The 19,144-nt window shown below is 42.2% G+C and overlaps 1 protein-coding gene across 2 annotated transcripts in view; it reads right to left on the bottom strand.

Moving 5' to 3' along the window:
* The window catches only part of LOC306981750 (FERM, ARHGEF and pleckstrin domain-containing protein 1-like), a gene marked incomplete at its 3' end in the record, with an annotated part of 61,193 nt that overhangs the window by 11,526 nt on the left and 30,523 nt on the right, over positions 1-19,144 (bottom strand). The window contains exons 3-14 of one of the 2 annotated variants that reach the window (XM_079581393.1): positions 18,067-18,109; positions 17,611-17,689; positions 15,167-15,264; positions 14,540-14,654; positions 11,104-11,251; positions 9,907-10,002; positions 9,659-9,825; positions 9,501-9,569; positions 9,260-9,335; positions 8,940-9,114; positions 2,216-2,394; positions 2,049-2,138 (exon numbers count right to left, since the gene is read on the bottom strand). In XM_079581393.1, the coding sequence (XP_079437519.1) occupies positions 2,049-2,138; positions 2,216-2,394; positions 8,940-9,114; positions 9,260-9,335; positions 9,501-9,569; positions 9,659-9,825; positions 9,907-10,002; positions 11,104-11,251; positions 14,540-14,654; positions 15,167-15,264; positions 17,611-17,689; positions 18,067-18,109 (1,335 nt within the window). The remainder of the gene's footprint in view (positions 1-2,048; positions 2,139-2,215; positions 2,395-8,939; positions 9,115-9,259; positions 9,336-9,500; positions 9,570-9,658; positions 9,826-9,906; positions 10,003-11,103; positions 11,252-14,539; positions 14,655-15,166; positions 15,265-17,610; positions 17,690-18,066; positions 18,110-19,144) is intronic. The other variant, XM_079581394.1, reaches the window with a different exon arrangement.

Genomic DNA, 19,144 nt, shown 5'->3' with positions numbered 1-19,144 from the left:
TAGTAAAGGTGTGGGGCCTGAAGGTGTTGATGCCGGTGGTCTAGTTAATCTCACCCCGGACATAAAAGACAATGGAGGAATCACAGTGGGATACTTTAGCTCTTTAATGATATGGGCGTGTTTCGGCTAAGTTGTGGTTTTGGTTTAACACATGTGGCAGAAGAGCGATGCAACGACATACCTAATAATAAGAGTAGTATCAGTACAAGAAGTATACAAATACAATGGATAAAACAGAATGTGGAATGACTTGAAAGACAACAGGATTTAATGCGCAAAACCAGCACATTTATGTTTACATATGATAATTAGCCACATGCTAATTGTGGAATGTGTGTTTCTTTGGATGCATTAAAAGTTTCCTACAGTGAGATTCATAGACGTTTAGTAAGGACAGGAAAACCTTGGAAACAATGGCCTAAAGCTGCAGCTCAGACAGGAGCCTCCAGAAGTACGATCCGGTAAGAGCTGGATTAATAGACACAAATCTTGGGCGCGGTGCTGTGTTTTAAGCTGTTCACACAAAAGTTACAGCGTTTTGAGGCTGTTTTCCGCATCCGCACAGAGACCAGCGACAGTAGGACTGAAGACTGTACAGGATCAGCTTTGAGCAGGGGCCAATCCGAGCATACAGGGGAACCACTGACAGAAACTAACAATTCAGACTGAAGGGAAAGCAACTCTGTTTCATATATATATTTTGTAGCAAATATTAACTAGACTTTAAATCCAAATCCATTAGATTTTGTTCAATGTCTAAAATCACACATTTTGAAAAGAAGAATTTATATTCCAACAGTGAAATTACACGTAATGCTGATGTTTGTGACTTGAGGTGAGTTGTGGCTAAAGCAAGACTTGACTTGACCCCGTGACTTGTTCTTGCTTGGACCCACGACTTGGACTTGACTCGAGACTTACTCCCACTTTTGCAAATTGATGTGTAGAAGCTTCAAAACTTCTTCTAACCTGTTCTTCTAACCCAGAGCCGTGGGAAGATACTTTGACTAGGGGACGCTAGCGGACAAGATGTATCCCAAAAAAGCTTTTCCTGTGAATATTTTCTATTTATTAATATTGCCTGTAGTGCACAAACTACCCACCAGGGGATGCTGCAGCACCCTCAGCACCCTGGGTTCACATGGCCTTGTTCTAACCCCTTCCACCAATGTAAGAAATGTTTTATACCTAAAAGACTAGGGTTTTACAGGAAGCAGGAAGTCAAAATTAATGCTTTTTTATACTACTGTATATACTGTATATAAAAAAATGCATATTTCATTTCTAAACATTTGTAATCTTTCCATCAAACAGAGGAATGAGAGGAAATGTTGTTATCTAAAAGCCAATTGGACAAAGTGGGCAACTTTTGAGAAAAAAATAGTGAATAATTTCAGCCAAAACTGCAGCTGAATGTGTTTTAGACCAGAACTTTAGCATTTCTGACAAAAGTATGCAGGGGTTGAAGTCATTTTCAAAAGAGGTTTACATTTAATGCCACTTTGAATCCATTTTAATGCTTTTTAATGACATCTGTGGCCTTCATTTTGGCACAATTCATTTAAAGTCTAAAGCTTTTTAACGCCCGGCGGAAACCCTAAAGATCATTTTTTTAAAGCCTGTTTGTGCGACTTGCTCAGTCTCCAGCCTGAGCTAAAAAATGCAGCCTCTCTATATAATCTTAAGGGAAATCCTTTCATTTCTTGTGCTTGTTTGTGTTTATTTTGAAGAGTACTTGCAACGTTTCATTCTCTAATTAAGTTAAAGTATAAATTACCCGGCCCCTTTTGCAGCCAGAACCGACAAAAATGAGTAGCTGTTTCAGCTCCAAAGCCGAACAGGACATTCTGGCTGAAAGCGCAGAATCCAAATCCAGTTTTAGTTCACGATCCGGCCCTGAAAACCTTATAATAACTAGCTTTGAAACTTTAGACCTTTAAGTGCACATTCTTGGCTTCCTGTCCTCCTACAGTGTGCAGCTTTAAACTTGTGCTTTCGGCCTTGCATCAAAGATTTGGCCTTGGACGTTTCTCTTTTTTTCTTCTTACCTCGGTGACGACTTGCAGGTCGTTGAGGTAGGTCCGCTCCGTGGTCAGCAGCTCCTTGGCGATGAAGTAGGCCTTGTCTGTGGGAAACTTCTGGACAAAAACAGGAGAGGATTCATACGGATCCACGAGGAATCTCTAAATCCGGTGCTACGTGCCTCTCCACCCACCTTCCTCCTGGCCTCCTCTTCGTCCTCGTTGCGGACGTAGCCGGCGTCGATGAGCAGCGGGCTGGTGAGGGGGCTTTGGGGGACCGACCCGAGGATGTGGTCTGGCCCGTTCACAGGGGAGTTACCGTTAACGGCCACACGGGGGCTTCCCAGGGGAGAGTCCTCCGAGGCTGGGCTGCCTGAGGGGGAGGAGAGGGGAGAAGAATGAGGAACGAGTAAATCAGATGAGGCGGAGTAGAAGTGTCGGGGTAAGTGAGTCTTAGGAGGACAAACTACGCATGGGAAAGGCGGGAGTTACAGATAGTGCAGATGGAAATAAAGTAAAGAAACGATTCAGTAATTAAATCATAAACATGCAAAAGCGCTGATTTGGAGCGGGTGATTAGATAAGGCTCCTAATCAAGGAGAATTTGCAGTTTTACTGATTTGCCAGATCGCAAAGGCTGCAGTAATGGAGCTAAGATAACGTCCACTGAAATAAGAACGCAGCATTTCGAGAGTTAAACTATGCTACACCTCCAAATGAACACAATTCTTCAGGAAATGACATGTTTATATAAGATTGCAGTAGTGGTTGAATGGACACTAACAATTATCTTTTCAGCTTTTTTTTTTTTTTAGACGTGAATATCAAGTCATGTGATCGAACACACAAGAAGGGAATAGGGAAACTTTTTAAATGTAGAGATATCACTTTGAAACTTTTGCTGTAGATTACTGGCATACATATAAGATAATAATGCATTGCAATGCTTTTTTTGGTCATTTTATGTTGTCATATGTACATAAAGCGTATCATGCTTAAGTATGCCCAACATTTCCTGCTTTTGGCAACAGAATCTGAATAATGCATCGATTAGGTGGGGAGACACTACAGGCAAAACTCAATTTTTTCAGTTTTCAGGTTTTGGGCCAAATTGGTCTCTGAACATACAAGCTTTCACCCGGAAACAGAAAATATGCCTAATCTTCACAATAACATGTTTAAATATCGCGCTGATTCAATTTTCCCCCATAGACTTATATGGGAGAACACAATTTCAAGGGCCTTTTTCTCCAAACACATTTTTCTGTCATTGTGGCGACACTATGTCCACGTCAGTCGGACCTAAAGACTTCACATTTTCCAGCCTTGGACTGAATATTATTTGGAAGATTTTTTCAGAGGGATTTTTTATTATTTAATCCCTTAAGCCCCATTTATTGAGTTTTGAATGTCAAAAAACAGCTAAAAAACAGCTTATTTTAAAAATAAACAAGAAATCCAAAATACCCTCTGAAAACGTCTTGGTAACTCATTCATCAATAAAATGAAACCATAAATTTGAATGTAGCTCTATCCATTATTCAGATTTCGTCACCGAAAAGATGGGAAATTTGGGGCATTTTTAGGCATAAAACACCTTGTTCTAATATGAAAAGATAAAATGACAGAAAACTTGCCATGTATTTTTTTCTCACATTTATGCCAGTGATCGACAGCAAAAGTTTCAAATGGATACCTGTAAATATACATTTTTTCCCTATTCACCTGCAGTGTCTCGCCTTAAATTGATGTTTTTATTTTGGTTGACACATTAGTTACAAAGACCTTGTCCAGTTTTAAAATAAGCTGTTTATTGTAAAAAAAAAAAAAAGATTTGTCCAATAAATCAGGCTAGGAATTGGATGTTAAAACAGCATTATGAAAAAAAAGAAAAGTGTCCAAAATAGGAAAGTTTGACGTCTGTAGGAGCTGCTGACGTGGACATATTGTCGCACCAATGTGAGGAAAATGCATTTTGAGAAAATGGCTCGTGAAATTATATATTTCCCAAATAAATCTATGAAGAAACATTGAATCAGTGCAATTATTAAACATGTTGTTGTGAAGATTAGGGATTATTTTGTACTTAAGAGCCAAATGTTGTTGGGTTAGGGCCAGGCTCCAGACATTTGGGAGTGTTTGATAAAAGGTGGTGCATTTCCTCATAAGTTCTCATAACAGTCTGTTTTAGCATTACGAGGGATTACAACATTCTACGCAATCCCAGAGTAAACCTGTCACAGACAACGCACCGCACGATAGATCGAAACCTACTTCTACCCAGCTACCAACACTACAAGATGGACTATTATTAGATTAGAACTGAATACTTGCCCTTCTTTCCAGAGTCCACTGTGACACACCAAACGGGATCATGGGCAAAAACCATGGCAACCACTGAGCGCAGATCTGTGATGGGTGCTATAAAAAAAAAAACTCTCCACCGCCAGAAAAAATACAAAAAAAAATCTACAAAGCTAGTCCAAAAACACAGCCGACAAATGAAGATGGAGACATGGCACACAGACTAATCTACGCTACTCTACAACACACGATGGAGGCGATCAAGATTCAACATCGTCCAGAGAACCTTTTTTTTTCTTTTTTTTATTCAGAATTTTATTGATGCTAGTGGTGCACAATCAGTTACAAGATGAGAAAGGTGGAAACAGAAAGTGTTTGGTGAAAAAGCAGGGAGAGCGCCACAGGACAAAATGCAGTCAGGTGATATACGAAAAGCTGCCGCCATTTTAGCCTTATCACAATCAGATTAGGCAGATTCAAATTTCACAGTATTCACAGTCCAAATGTCTGGACTAGAGGCGCACCGATCCAGCTGTTTTAGCTCCCGATATCCGATATTAACCCATACCAAGAGACTTTCTTAAAAGTGACTGCAGTGAGTGAAATCTGTGAGATCTATAATCTAAGTCTTATCTTTTCTTACAAACCAGATGTTATCAATTATTAATTATTGGCTATCTATTAAAGCAGTACTAAGTAACTCTTCCCCCTAGAGGCCATAAGCGCAACTGCAGGTGTAGTAGCAAGTTACGATTTTTTAACTTATTAATTGTCTTGGAGAGTAAATACTACGCTGACAGGAAAGGTGAAGGGAGAGAGGGTTACTGTGCATCCAATTATACAATGGAAATATTTTTTTTTTTACTCAAACCTGGCTGTAAATACTGTTTAAAGTGACGTTAGCCCGCAGTTAGTTTTGCCCGTTAGCATGTTAGCTTCTTCTTCGTGATTCCATTAGTGTGTATTGCTTTCTCCGCACCGGTGGCAGTCAAGTTGCAAACATGGTTTTCTGGTCAGAGACACCAGGGGGAGATGAAAGACCCTCCAATCATCCCATAAACACTTGTATCACCCCCACAGGGACTACGGAGAGGATTTATTAAGGTAAACACGTTACTTAGTACTGCTTTAATAAACGCTAATGGAAAAACAGTACACAAGAATTACTGGACTTTTCTATGTTAAATATCCTCGGGTAGCTGTATATGACAGGCTATTTAGGTTAATGTTACGTTAATATAAACAACTCACATAAATTGATCTGATCATTATTCTTTAACAGCGTTTCATAAACTAAATACAAACACTAGATTTGATTTTATTAGGCTACTTAACTTTAGGAGATCCAATTATACTTTCTGGCCCAGCTTTGATTAGCTGATGCTAGCATTAGCATACTGCCGCTAGCTTTAGCATGGGTGTGTGCCTATGTTCTCCCACTTTTTTTAATAAACGCTAAACAGTAGGCTAAAACCCCATAAACACTGGCAAACATTAAGCCTAATTGTGTTTTGTAAAATTAAAGCCTATTTATTTATGCTATACTTTACTTTTTTTTAAATAGCACTTGTGATACACCTGCAGTATAGCTATAGCATAGTAAGAAACAAGCAATTTAGCTTGTCATTTGTAACCCACTCTCTGCTGATATGAACAATTAAACAATATGTTCTCTATTTTGGCCTGTGCTCTGACATGTCTGATATGTTTTTTCTTTCACTGATGCAATACCAACCTGGGGAACATAGGGATTGAGAGATTAAAAGAACTGAATGTGTTTTTAAAACAGTGAGAGCCAAAACAGGTATCCGTTCAGTATCGGACATTTGTAGCCGATCTCATATTTTTTCCAGTATCGGATCGGTGCGTCTCTAGTCTGTACATTACAAAATGGTGGTGGGTTGCTGCAAGGGCTTCAGTGACAGCCAGTAAAAGCAAAACAAAGCCATTTCAACTCCATTTGCGCATCAGTCTTGAGACAATTCTTTTGACAATTCTCAGAATATCTTGTACATTCTTACAAAAACTTTCAATATGCCTTAAAGTTTGGACATTAGCATTGCTACACATCAAACATTTGAAAACCGGCAAAAGAGTTGAAATGGCTGCGTTCCGTAGACCAAGTGTCAAATGGTTCCCCAGTACAAAATAACAAGTGCAAAGACATTTGTACAAGATGTTACTGGCACCAGGAGTTTGCAAGGAAGCCATTTGAGTCCGTACAAAGTGACAGGGAAATAGAAAACAAAAGGACAATAGTTTATAACATGCATTTAGTGAAACAGTAACTGTGGGAAAAGTTAGCGTTCCCCCCCCCACCCCTCCACCGACATGCTTCAAAACAGTGCAGCAGGGAAGCGGTGCAGAAGTGATCAGACATTACAGTAAATAAACCTTTTCATTGTGGTAAAAGACATTTGCGAAACAAAAAAAACTGTGCTTAGATGTGTCAAATAAACAGCACACATTCCTCATCATTATGTGGCGAATGCAAAGAACTGTTAAGTACAATAAAGCTACATCTATATGGTGTAGTGTGGGCGCATAGCATGCCGGAGCCAAGCCAAGCAAAGCAGATGCTGCGATGGTCACGTATGTGGACTGCAGACAATGGCTGGCATGTCCGATCGTGTTTTGTGTTGGAAAAACAAGAAATAAAATGACAGGAAAAAACAGGAACATGCACATTTAGTACAAGCGGTTATTACAAAAATACAGCTAGACCCTGCGTTTCAAATGTACGCAACGCTTTTGCAGAAGTAAATATAAAAGATCAATTCCGCTACCACAAGATTACGCCGCAACTTTGCCCACAACAGACAGGAAAAGTCTAAAAAGAGGGGAAAAAACAAAGTGCTTGGGAATGAAAGGGATTCCGTACACGGAGAAGCAGACTGGCCCGTTGCTAAAAATATATATACGGTCCATGATTCCAAAAACAAAGATCCACCAGTACAAGCATTCCCCTGCGAAGAGCAACTTTCGAGGAAAAGTCAGGGGCGCGAGCTGACGTTGTCGGAAAAAAACCCGCCAAACCACGTTCAAAAAAACAGCCACCTCCGTTTCAAAACATTCCGTTTCACGCAAACTTAAAGCCGGTCCTTTGCACAAGACATTAAATATCATGGTTACGAAAGCTAGTCCAAAAACTACATTAGAAAACGGTCACATTTTGGCTAAAAAGTACTAAAAAGTGGTCATCGCCGTCCAGTTGCCAACATCGACGTACTTTACAGATTTCTGTTATGGCACAAGTGGGTGGATTATGATTTACATTAAAAACAATCATCTAAACAACACTGAGTAAAATAGTGTCAGATTAAAATGAATGGGAATGTGAAATCAAATAAACTTTCTAGTCGTTTTAAGACATTCTAGTTTCGCGAAGCCTACTTTTCAAATCCTTTCAACAACTGAAGAGCGGACCTCCGATTTCTTCCTCATTGAACCTGTAACAACCTTCCTCCTCCTCCTCTCCGTCATCGCCCTCATCCAGCTGCAGACTCGCGAAGGAGAACTTGCTATTAACCACCGGCGACGAGGCGATCGCGTTGGAATTGACCGAATTCCTGGAGCTGAGCGCGCCCGGGTTCCCGTACATGAGCGGCTGGCTGTAAACGCTGCTACCGGTGTCCGAGTCGCCGTCGCTACCGGTGTCCGTGCCGCTGCTGGAGGACCCGTCGATCATTTGCACCGGCGGGTTGTTATTGTTGCTGCTGCTGCTGCCGGACGGTTTCCCCTGGCGACCCCACAGGCGCTGCACCGTGTTGGACCGGGCCTGGCCGGGCACCCGGAGGTTCGCCTTGTGGTTCCCGTTGAGCAGCAGCGGTTTGCGCTCCACCGGGGCGGAGTTGGGGGTCTGCGTGAGGATGTGCGGCGCGGCGTGCACGGGGGTGGAGGTGAGCTGGCTGAGGATAAACGGGTCGGTGTCGGAGCGGTTGCGCATGTTGTTGTTGTTGAGCGCTAAATGCGGGCGGTTGGAGAGGATCGGCGAGTAGCTGCCGTAGTGGTTGAGTTGCGGGAGTGGGGGAGGGGTTATAGGTTGAGGCGTGGGTATGTTTTGTGTGTCTACGGGGAAAGCGCCGGGACGTTTGATAAAGTAATGCCCGCCGTCGTCCCAGCGCGGAGGGGAACGCTGCGGCGGGTTTGTCATTTCGTGGCTTAGCGAGCTGGTGCGCGGGTGGAAGCTCCCGATAATGGGGCTCGAGCACTGGCTGCGCGTCCCCGTACCGAGCGGCCGACCTAGCGCGACGCCCCGGATGTCCCGCCCCTGGAATATCTCGTCCAACAGCGTGCTGTGAAGGGGCACGCGGCCGTGGAACGAGCTACCGTTCGGCACCAACTCGTCATCCGTCAGCTCGTGCGCGAACTTGCCCGGCGACTGGCCATTGCCCCGCATCAAACCCTGGTGATTGGTGTGGTAGAACCCGTTCACCGCGCCAAACAGGCCGCCCCCGCCGACCTGCCCCGCGTTCTGCGGTCTGCTAGAGTCCTCGCTGCAGTGCCCCCTGGAGGGCCGGCTGCTTTTCTTCACGTCACACTCGCTGTCTATGTCGCTGCAGTCTATGTAAGGGATAGAGGAGCTGCTGCCCCTGTTAGCCCTGGAGGTCGGACCTGGGTTCAGGAGGTGCTGGTCCGGAGCCGAGCCGTTGCCGTGGTGATGCTGCTGCTGCTGCTGCTTGGACTCAGCCAGGGCGTCGCGGAACCCGTTGTTGTTGCTCACCGCGATCTGCAGGTCGGATATCCTGGTGGAGTCGGTCTGGTCGGCTAACGGGATGGACATCGCACTCTGCCAAAGACATTCAAGAAGAGAAGCGTTTTACCGAGCGCTCGTTTAGGCGCACCGGCGTGGGAAGAAAACAGAAAAAACCCTGAGAAAACCCCAAAAAGTCAAATGGCCACGTCGCCATCTGTTGCCGTTTAAATGTCATTACCTCTTTTGGCACCAGTGACCTGAAGGAGGACGCATGAGAGGGCAGGCCGCTATTGGACAGGATCTTACTGTGCTTCCTGGAGCGAGACAAACACAACAGCTGTGGTCAAACCACGTGCAGCCAATCAGAAAACTAACTTTATTACTGGTCCGGGGCGGTCGCGCTAATTGGAGCAAATTGGTTACAACCCAGAATGCATTAAGGGATATTTGGCAAGTGGAAAATGCCGTTTCAAATGTACCTTTCAAATGGGACTTTCTTAAACTCGGAGTCTTTCACGTAATCAATGATCTGCTTTTGGGTCCGACCACTGCAACAATAACAGACAATTGTTAAATCAACAAAATAAAAATGCTAGAAAATAACCTAGATATAAAATACTTTGCAAAGAACTATTACCTGAAGCGGAAAGACGACCCCCTGGTAAAAAGGATCGGTTTGGGTTTGGGTTTTGGCTCTTCGAAAAGCCTGAAAAAGGCGTGGTATTCCACACAGATCTTCCAGAAGATTTTACAGCAGTCCCGGCTGGCCATGGCGAACTCCAGTGTGTCATGGTGGGCATTTTGCTACAGAGAAATATATACCAAAATAAATCAGAAACATGCTGTAGCCTAACAGGGCTGATACGTTTTTTGACGTGGACTTACAGAAGGGTCGCCTCTCAGCTTGATCAGGAACCGCTTGCGTTTGAAGCTGAGTTTTCGAACCTTGGACCAGTTGAAAGCGTTTATTTTTGTGTATCCCTAAACAGAGAGTAAGAAAAAGACACATTTTTAAAAGACTCTTCTTACAGTCAAATCTGCTCCACATGCTATTTTGATTTACAAACTGCTAATTGCAAAACGGCGAGGGTGGAAGACTGTAAAAGCCAATTAGCCAAAATGCTATATCAGCTGGATTCTAAGGACAACTGCTGAATATTCATTAAGTAAATGAGGAAAACTGTGGTCACTTCTCCCCAACAACAGCTCATTAGAATAACCTTTCACGACCAATAGAAGTTAGCACATGACTTTAAAATAGCACTGTGTTAACACCCAGACATGCCAAAGCTTTGCTGCTAAAACTATTTTAAAACCAGTCTTGAAGTAAATGCCAATGATCATTTTAACTAACTAGACGTAAAGTTAATTTTAGGGGGAACTACAGATTTCCTTTTTTGCCTTGGAAGGACCACAATCACATCAAAACATCAAAATCACAATCACCATAGACTATAACTACATGAATGTTAGTCTATGTAAATATTCAATGGCATTTGTATTTGTAGCACCAGACAGAGCCTCGACTTTAGAGCACAATTAAGGCTTAAGAACAATGTTTTCATTTCATTTCTGTCAACAGCATGCGAGCAAATCCATGGCACCGTGATGAACACAGTTTTATATTCCCTCTATGATGCAGCATAATCCAGGAAATACCAATGGGAGCGATTCAGCACTCGAGGAAGAACCACATCTTTATAACATCGGTAAATGTTCAAAAAAGTCTCCTTTAAAACGAACTATACAGAGTTTAAAAATGTTAAAATTAAGTATTTTCCTCCCCCTACATGTTCCACCATGTCCTAATGTGTAGAATGAGCTCAGACCTGTTCACCACAACTGCCTCTAAAATCCTGCACTGTCACTCAGAAAGGTGTTCATTCGCGTCTGAAGTGCCGTCATGCACGAGCTTAATATAGAAGCTGCAGTTACACGTATGACCTGAGGTGGCAGCAGTGAGTACAAAATGGCACTTGCATCTAGCCCCTTTAAGTCAACAATGGTAGTATTAGCATTAACTGCAGTAATTTTAGCATCGCGACTACGACGAAAAAAAAAAGAACATTGTGTATATTTTACCTGGAAAACCAGAACCCCGGTGTGTGACACTGAGAGGCTGAGCTTGGACCCCTCTCGGTCTTTCGCCGGATGGAGTCGGATGCCGTACATCTCCAAACGCCGGGCGATCTCCAGCAGCTGGTAGTCCGACTCTGCAGGCGTCTGCCCACTGTGGAGAGATCATTGTTCTTTCATCATGTGAGCAGCACTCAACAAAAGCTAAATCCGTGGATAAACGCGGGCTGGCCATTTCAGGATATCTCAAATTGCACTAAATGAGGTGGCGGTGAAAAAATAACAAATCGTCGAGTAATAATAATAAGAAGGATCAGATTGCAAGGGTGGCACGAAAGCAGTGTTTCCCCACTAAATCTGGAAATGGCTTCCTGTTTCCTGTATGGGCCGCTGAATGAGCCACTTCCTTCCCGTGTCAGGCACAGCAGGCAGAGAAATGGAGGGGACCGGCTTTGTGGTTCACAGCGGGACAGCCTTCAAAGCCGCCGCAAAGTCAACACTGTGCGATGGATTAACACAACAGCGCTGGTTTGGGGTTTAAACTTGTTGTGTGTGTGGGGAGGGCAGATATGACGATGGCGTTCTTTAAAAAAAGACAAAAGTTAAGAGGATTTGTGAATTAAAAGGCTTGGTTTTTGTTGCAGAAAATATCGCTTGTGTTTGATTTAAACCGAAACTAGGGATTGGGCGATACCACCGTTTTTGGAATCGATACGATACCGATACTTTTGGGGTCTTTTTTATTGATACCGACACCGATACCGGTCATTTCATATGGGTGAATGTATTTCAATATACATCTCTAAAACTGGTTATTTTATATAATTAACCTCTCAACTCCCGCCTGAACCGAGAGGATCCTTTTCCTCACGTCATCAGATTTTTTTTCCAGCATTTTTTTGTTGGGTGTTCAACTCATTTTTTGCCATTTTTTTGTCACATTTTTGTCATTTTTTGTCACATTTTTGTCATTGTTTTGGTCAATTTTTTGTCATTTTTTCGACCATTTTTTTGTCAATTTCTTGTGAAATTTTTGCCATTTTTTGTTAATTTTTTCTCATTTTTTTGTTAATTTTTTCTCATTTTTTTGTCATATTTTGTCATTTTTTTGGTCCATTTTTTGTCATTTTTTTGACCATTTTTTTTGTCAATTTGTGAAATTGTTGTGACATTTTTGCCACTTTTTTTGTCAATTTTTTTGTCAATTTTTTCTCATTTTTTGCCATTTTATTGTCAATTTTTTCTCATTTTTTGTCACATTTTGTCATTTTTTGGTCACATTTTTGTCATTTTTTTGGTCAATTTTTTGTCATTTTTTCGACCATTTTTTTGTCAATTTCTTGTGAAATTTTTGCCATTTTTTTGTAAATTTTTTGTCATTTTTTTATTATTTTTTTCTCATTATTTGTCACATTTTGTCATTTTTTTGTCAAATTTTTGTCATTTTTTTGGTCCATTTTTTGTCATTTTTTCGACCATTTTTTTTGTCAATTTGTGAAATTTTTGCCACTTTTTTGTCAATGTTTTCTCATTTTTTTTGTCACATTTCCATCATTGTTTTCGTCTCACTTTTGTTGCTTTTTTCCAGAAGCTTTTGGACTGGGGTAAAGCCAAACTGGAGAAAATGTAATCGGTTCTGGTGGGAGTTAAGGGGTTGATTGGACCATTAAAATGATATTACTTTAACTGGTTAATTAAACAATGTTAATGTGAAATTAAATACATAAACAACATTTAAAATTAATACTTAAATGACAAACAGAACCTAAACCAGAATGATAGGACTGGCTCAGTTCAATCCTTTGCTGTTGTGACTGTTTTGACTTAGAACAAAGAAATAAATCATCCTTTTGTGTTGATAATTGCTGCCCCGCCTCCCTTTTACATATGCAAATTAGTATCTATACTTTTTGCCCAATATCAATACTTAAAAAGTAGCCGTTTGGTATCAGTATAAGTTATATAAGTATATGAGTATATATATATATAAGTTGGTATAAGTCATCGTAAAGGAAATCAGCTTCTGGCGATGGGTCTTGGAGGCTGGCGTGTAAATGTCCAATGCAAAGCGGCTTCACAGCAGGGGCCGGATCAAACGTCTGGCTCGGGCGATACACATCTTGGCAGGAAACGGACTTACGGGGCTCGGGGTGTGACGGGCGTGGACATATTTATATTTGTGTGTGCATTACCAGAAACAGATAGATATCTTCTGGAGCGGCTGGAAGTGTTGATGGCGACGCTAATCTCTTCTGACACCTTGGAATGCCACCCAGAACACCAGCCAGATCACACCGCTTTCCCACATAACGCTCTAACGCTGCAGGGCTCTTTCACTGGTGCATAAAATACCCTTAAGTTGTTTTTGCAGATATTACGGATACAATTTAGGGTTTCAGCATTCCAGTTCATCTGTCTTAGAGTCATCTGTGTATTTTGGCAAGGATAGAAGGAAGTCCAGTCAAGACTTGTGTGTGATCTTGGGAATTATCTGAGGAAATAGTTGATTAGGCGACATAAGAGTTCATTTGTGGGGCTGTGTCAGTTTGTTTTGGTGGATTAAAGGAATGTCAGGCTAATTATCTGTGAATCGATTTCGCTTGACATTAATTGTGAGGTTCATTTTGAAACAAAATTGTGCTCAGTTGAACTCGTCTATTGGGACAGTCAGCTGAGAATCAGAGGGCAAGATGCTTCCCAGAGTGCAGTAGTTGTATGGATTGAAAGGGGCTTAAAATTCAATATGAAATATGTCCGATACCGATATGAAGGGGGTCGGCCGATAGCAGATATATATGGGCCGATATTTTAACTTAATTTGATCTTATTTTCTTTTAATCTCAAATAATATCCTATAGTAAAACATTTGTTATTATGGTAAAGCTTTCAGCCATTGAAATACATAGAAATATATCTAATAGAGGTCGACCTATTTGGTGTTTTTTGAGGCCGATATATATAATCCTGTGTAGGATGCTTCTAAATGTGTCAGTGTTGAACTGTGACCGCAGGGGGCACATGTTTAGTAGGCATTTCAGAGGGGGCTTGCATTAGTTTATTTTTATATAGCGCTTTCAGGACACTCAAAGACGCTTTACATTGCATTATTCATTCACCATACTTAGTGGTGGTAAGATACTATTGTAGCCACAGCTGCCCTGGGGTAGACTGACGGAAGCGAGGCAACCAGTCGGTGGCATTGGCCCCTCTAACAATCACCACCCACCATCCTACAAATACATTAGGAAAGCTACGAATGAGTTTGGACCACAGCTAATACTTTAATTTAGCGGCTTCCCCTTTCATTGTTTGCACACAAAAAAAAATCAAGTATCGGGCCTTTAATCTTCACTTTCACACCTTTACTTTCTTTTCTTGTGTGTATTTGTGTGACGATGTTGACCGTGTGGGCTGGCCGTCCTCCCGCTCTGTATTTACTCACACGTGCTTGCGGTGACAGTCCATAATCTTGTCCCTGATGGCGTCTTGGTCGGGCAGATACTTATTGTGGAGGAGATGCTGCCAGCTTTGTGTCTCGTCGAAGTCCCCTATCTCCGCTGAAGGGATGCACAGATAGGAGAGAGAGGGAGGGAGGGGGGGGAGTCAGAGCAGTCATTATGTGAAGGAAAGGAGAGGAGAGGGAAGTGCTTTACTGTCAAGGCCCGGCGCCGTACACTTCATTACAAGTGCCTATCTGTATGATGCGAGTCCCCATCTGTTCGATACGAGCAACAATAGACTCTTCTCTCGGACCACCTGCAGCCGCACATATAGCCTACGGGATGACAGTCGCCATGGCAACGCCCACATATGGGACGTTTGGCCCGCCGCGCCGCAACCTGCCACTGTCTGCGGGGCAATCTACGCTGGGCGAGGCGGCATCTGCAGTTCAATCGAATTTATCACCGAGACCAAATGGGCAGAAAGAAATATAGATGACATTTCTGCAAACCTAGTTCCACAGAAAAGGTTGAGAATACAATTTGTGACTCGTGGATGGGTTCCCGAGGTCTTTCTTTCAAAATAATAATCCGAAAATGTCAGTGCGCTATGGTGTTTTCATACTTACATTGGATAATGTGGGACACCATGAGAGCAGAGCTTGTGTCGTTGCATATGAGATGACCGCACGCTAGATCACGCTTGACCTGCAGCGCGAACAGGTACCTGCGAAGAAGAAAAACAAACTCAGACTCCTGTCCTCCACACACATTGTTTACGAGCTCACAGTAGACATTTTATAGTCGTCATTAATGTTTACAAATGGCCAAACTCACAACAGCTCATTTAAATATTCCCATTAGACGACTATAAACCCCGACGTTGAAATTGCAGCCTGGCGATTTACAGGCCTCGGTGGACGTGGTTAATTCTGTACATATGTGTGTGTGGTACATATGTGTGTGTGGTACATATGTGTGTGTGGTGCGTGCCCTTAAACTCCCCAATATACTTAACTGGCCTTTGCTGCATTGGAAGGGTCTATTTGTGCTAGCATGGGCATAGTTAGCATAGCTGGAACGCCGCAGAAACCCATGTGAAATCACAAACAGGAATCGTGCTTATGATTTTCATTTATTGCGGTCTGTTTCCATGGCGGTGCAGTAAATAAGCAAAGCGAAGTCGCTGCGCCAGCTTGGTGTTTGAAGCGTGGACGAGTTGGCAGGGACCGGGTTCAGCAGAATGGTGTCCAGCTGAGGTGGGCCGCCATTTTGAGGCGGTCATGATGTTTACTTGTATTCCCTCTTGAAGAGACCCGAGTGAATGCAAACAGAACTTCCTGTTTGGATTCAAGCACAAGGAGAGCCAAGGCTTTTTTTTTTTTTTAAATAGCTAAGAAAAAAAAGTTTTTCATGGTTAACAATTAAAATGTAACCAATTGTGGCTTGCAAACCTGCTTTTGTGCACTTCAATAGTGAGATTTTACAAACTACTGTATCTTGAAATAGTATATTGTGTTGAGTCTGAACTCCACTGGCAGCAGGGAGATTTAAACATGCTAAAAACAGCATGCGAGCCTTCATTTTTACACAACAGGCATGCTAGCATATCCATGGCACTGTGATAGTGGCAGTTTGAAGGCAGTATGTCCCAGGTGATGTTTTCTAGGCTTTAAAAATGTCGAGGGCACTTTCAAATTCTATCTATGAGTGTGTTTCCATGCACTCGAGTTTCCCGGTTATTATTGGGAATTTTTAATATTACGGTTTTGTCTTTGATCATATAACCAGTTTCCCAATTATAGAAACGCGAAAATAGCAGTTTCTCAGTAATGAGAAACCTGGTTTCTCCGGCTGGGATTCTCCAACAGTAAACAGAATATAACAGCATGTATACGCTATTTCCCTGTTATACACTACGTGTGCTGTTAATTGTACACAAACATGGCAGCGATCAGTCCGAACATGAGTCTGAAGAGCTCCTATTCAAGAGTCAAGAGGAGAGTTTTTTATTTTAACCACGAAAGACACGTCATAATGCTGATGTAAAACGGCTGGCGATCGCTTAATGGCAGATGGTTCTCCTACCGGATAGGACAGACTGGCAACTGGTGTGTTCATGGTGGAAAACCATGAAAGAAACAAACCAAGAGGCTCTCAGTGAACTCCAACAGCTCCACCCTCTCCCCATAGTCCTGGATTTAACCTTCCGCCAGTGCTCCCTGGTCCACATCGATGGTGAAGGACAAGTAAAGGTAACTAATTACCCACAATCCTCCACCGCCGTTGTCTGCCGTAGCTCAGGACGTAGTGAACACGCAAAACAACAACAGAACAAGCCTCGATATAAGCCGCCGTAGTAAAAACAGATTCATACTTTGAAATAAGGAATCCTGGCCAAAATATTAAGTGTTTCCCAACCAGGGGTACGGGGACTCCTGGGGGTACTCGAGGACCTAGCAGGGGGTACTTGGAACTATTTCAGTTTGAATAAAGGGGAAAATGTAACCTCATTTTTATAGGAAAAGCTATATTTTTCAGTCAAATGTGTTGCTTTGGGAGAATTGTAGGTTTATTTTGACTGCAACATACAAATACCACTTTTAAGTAATTACTTTCTAAATAGACTGTAACACCCTTGAGGTAGGGGGTATACGGTTGACCACTGAAAGGCCAACGGGGTACGAAAGACAAAAAACGTTGGGAACCACTGCCTTATTTGATCATAAACAGGGGATCTGTGTTTCCAGATTTCTCAGTTACAAATAACCACCATATCAAAAAAACTGCCATAACTGGATTACGACTAATCGAAATACTCAAGCGCATGTAAACGCACTCTATGACACAAAATAATCGTGGAAATACAGCCTGGCGCGCTTCTACAGTAGAATTTGAATGACTGAATGATATTTCCTCAGTAATGCTTCCCATAATCAGTGCTAACCTTCAGCTCTTCACTGTAAACCATAATTGTACTTATTCTAAGACATAGTTGCAGGTCTAAATGGGAAACCGCCGTCTTTTCATTTCCAAAGTGCTCCCTCACGTAGGTGGGGCTGCAGTAACGTACCGTGTGAGTTCCTCCATGAGCTGCGTGTGGTCGGGGGGGAAGAACTTGACCACGAAGCGGAGGATGGTGTTTTTGGGCCCTGGGGGAGGAAGAAGACGTGGAGAGAGGAGAGGTTAGATTTAAGAGGGCTGTGCAAATAGTGCGGTAGAGAAAGGGAATCTGCCATCCACAAACGCGTCACAGGGCATTAAGGGTTTCCAAATGTGGGGGGAGACTGAATATGTTTTGTACTTTTACCAACAATGTATTTATTTATTTGTAACATGATAAACAATGACATGATCTTTACTAGCACTGATACTTGAAGGTACTTCTTCATTTTAAATCCTGTTTGGTGGTTCTAATCCCTCAATAGGCGGCTCAAGTTCCCCAACGCGCTGCTTTGGCATATTCACTGTATCTGACACACACGTGGTAAGTTTTACAATTGTTTCCAGATGCATGCGAGCCACTTACTCCTGATTTGTTTCAGTGTGGGCTTCAGCAGATCCAGCCAAACCTGAGGAAGGACAAAGTAATATGTTTATCCACACAACATCACAACAGATGTTATAATGTCAGATGGACCTTAACCGCAAGGTCGCTGGGCCACATTTAACAAACAGGTAAATACTATTGAGAATACATTTTACAATACATTAATAATAATAATGAGCAGTGATTTTAATATAGTGCGGATTTGGGGAAAGCCCGACAGGACTGTAGCCTAATAAATAATAATAATGGCTTACATTTGTACTGCACTTCACCAGCCTGTGTAACAACTTTCTCAAAGTGCGACATTGTACTCATTACTCATGTGGTATTATTGTAGCCAGAGCCGTCCTGGGGCAGATTACCTGATTTTACCACATGGCTATAATGTATTGTTTATATCCTGATCTCTTATTATGTCAGTGCCCTCTGCTGGACATGTGTGGAATTCTTTTTTCTTTTCTTTAGGCTAAGCCAAGTGACTGGAGTGAGCAGTCTGGTTATTTCTTTAAAGCAGTACCAAGTAACGTGTTTACCTTAATAAATCCTTTTCGTAGTCCCTGTGGGGGTAATACAAGTGTTTATGGGATGATTGGAGGGTCTTTCATCTCCACTAATGAAATCACGGAGAAGAAGCTAACATGCTAGCGGGCAAAGCTAACTGCGGGCTAACGTCACTTTAAACAGTATTTACAGCAAAGTTAAAAAATAAAAAATATTTCCATTGTATAATTGGATGCACAGTAACCCTCTCTCCCTTCGCCTTTCCTGTTGGCGTAGTATTTACTCTCCAAAACAATTAATACGTTAAAAAAATCGTCATTTGCTACGACACCTGCAGTTGCGCTTATGGCCTCTAGGGGGAAGAGTTACTTAGTACTGCTTTAAAAATGTCTAACTCTGCACAGGAATGGGCAAGAGACTTTGCTGTTTTTTCTTTTCTTTTACATACTCAGTAAGTCATGCACTACAAGTCCCATTAAATCATCTCGAGCCTTGCATTTGACACATATGGCCTAGATATAACTCTTTTGGCTATTTTGAAATATATCCAAAATTT

This window comes from Gobius niger (genome assembly GCF_951799975.1).
Source record: "Gobius niger genome assembly, chromosome: 23".
NCBI classification, from domain to species: domain Eukaryota; kingdom Metazoa; phylum Chordata; class Actinopteri; order Gobiiformes; family Gobiidae; genus Gobius; species Gobius niger.
Note: the sequence above shows the minus strand (reverse complement) of the source record. Positions and strands in the feature narration are given on the sequence as shown.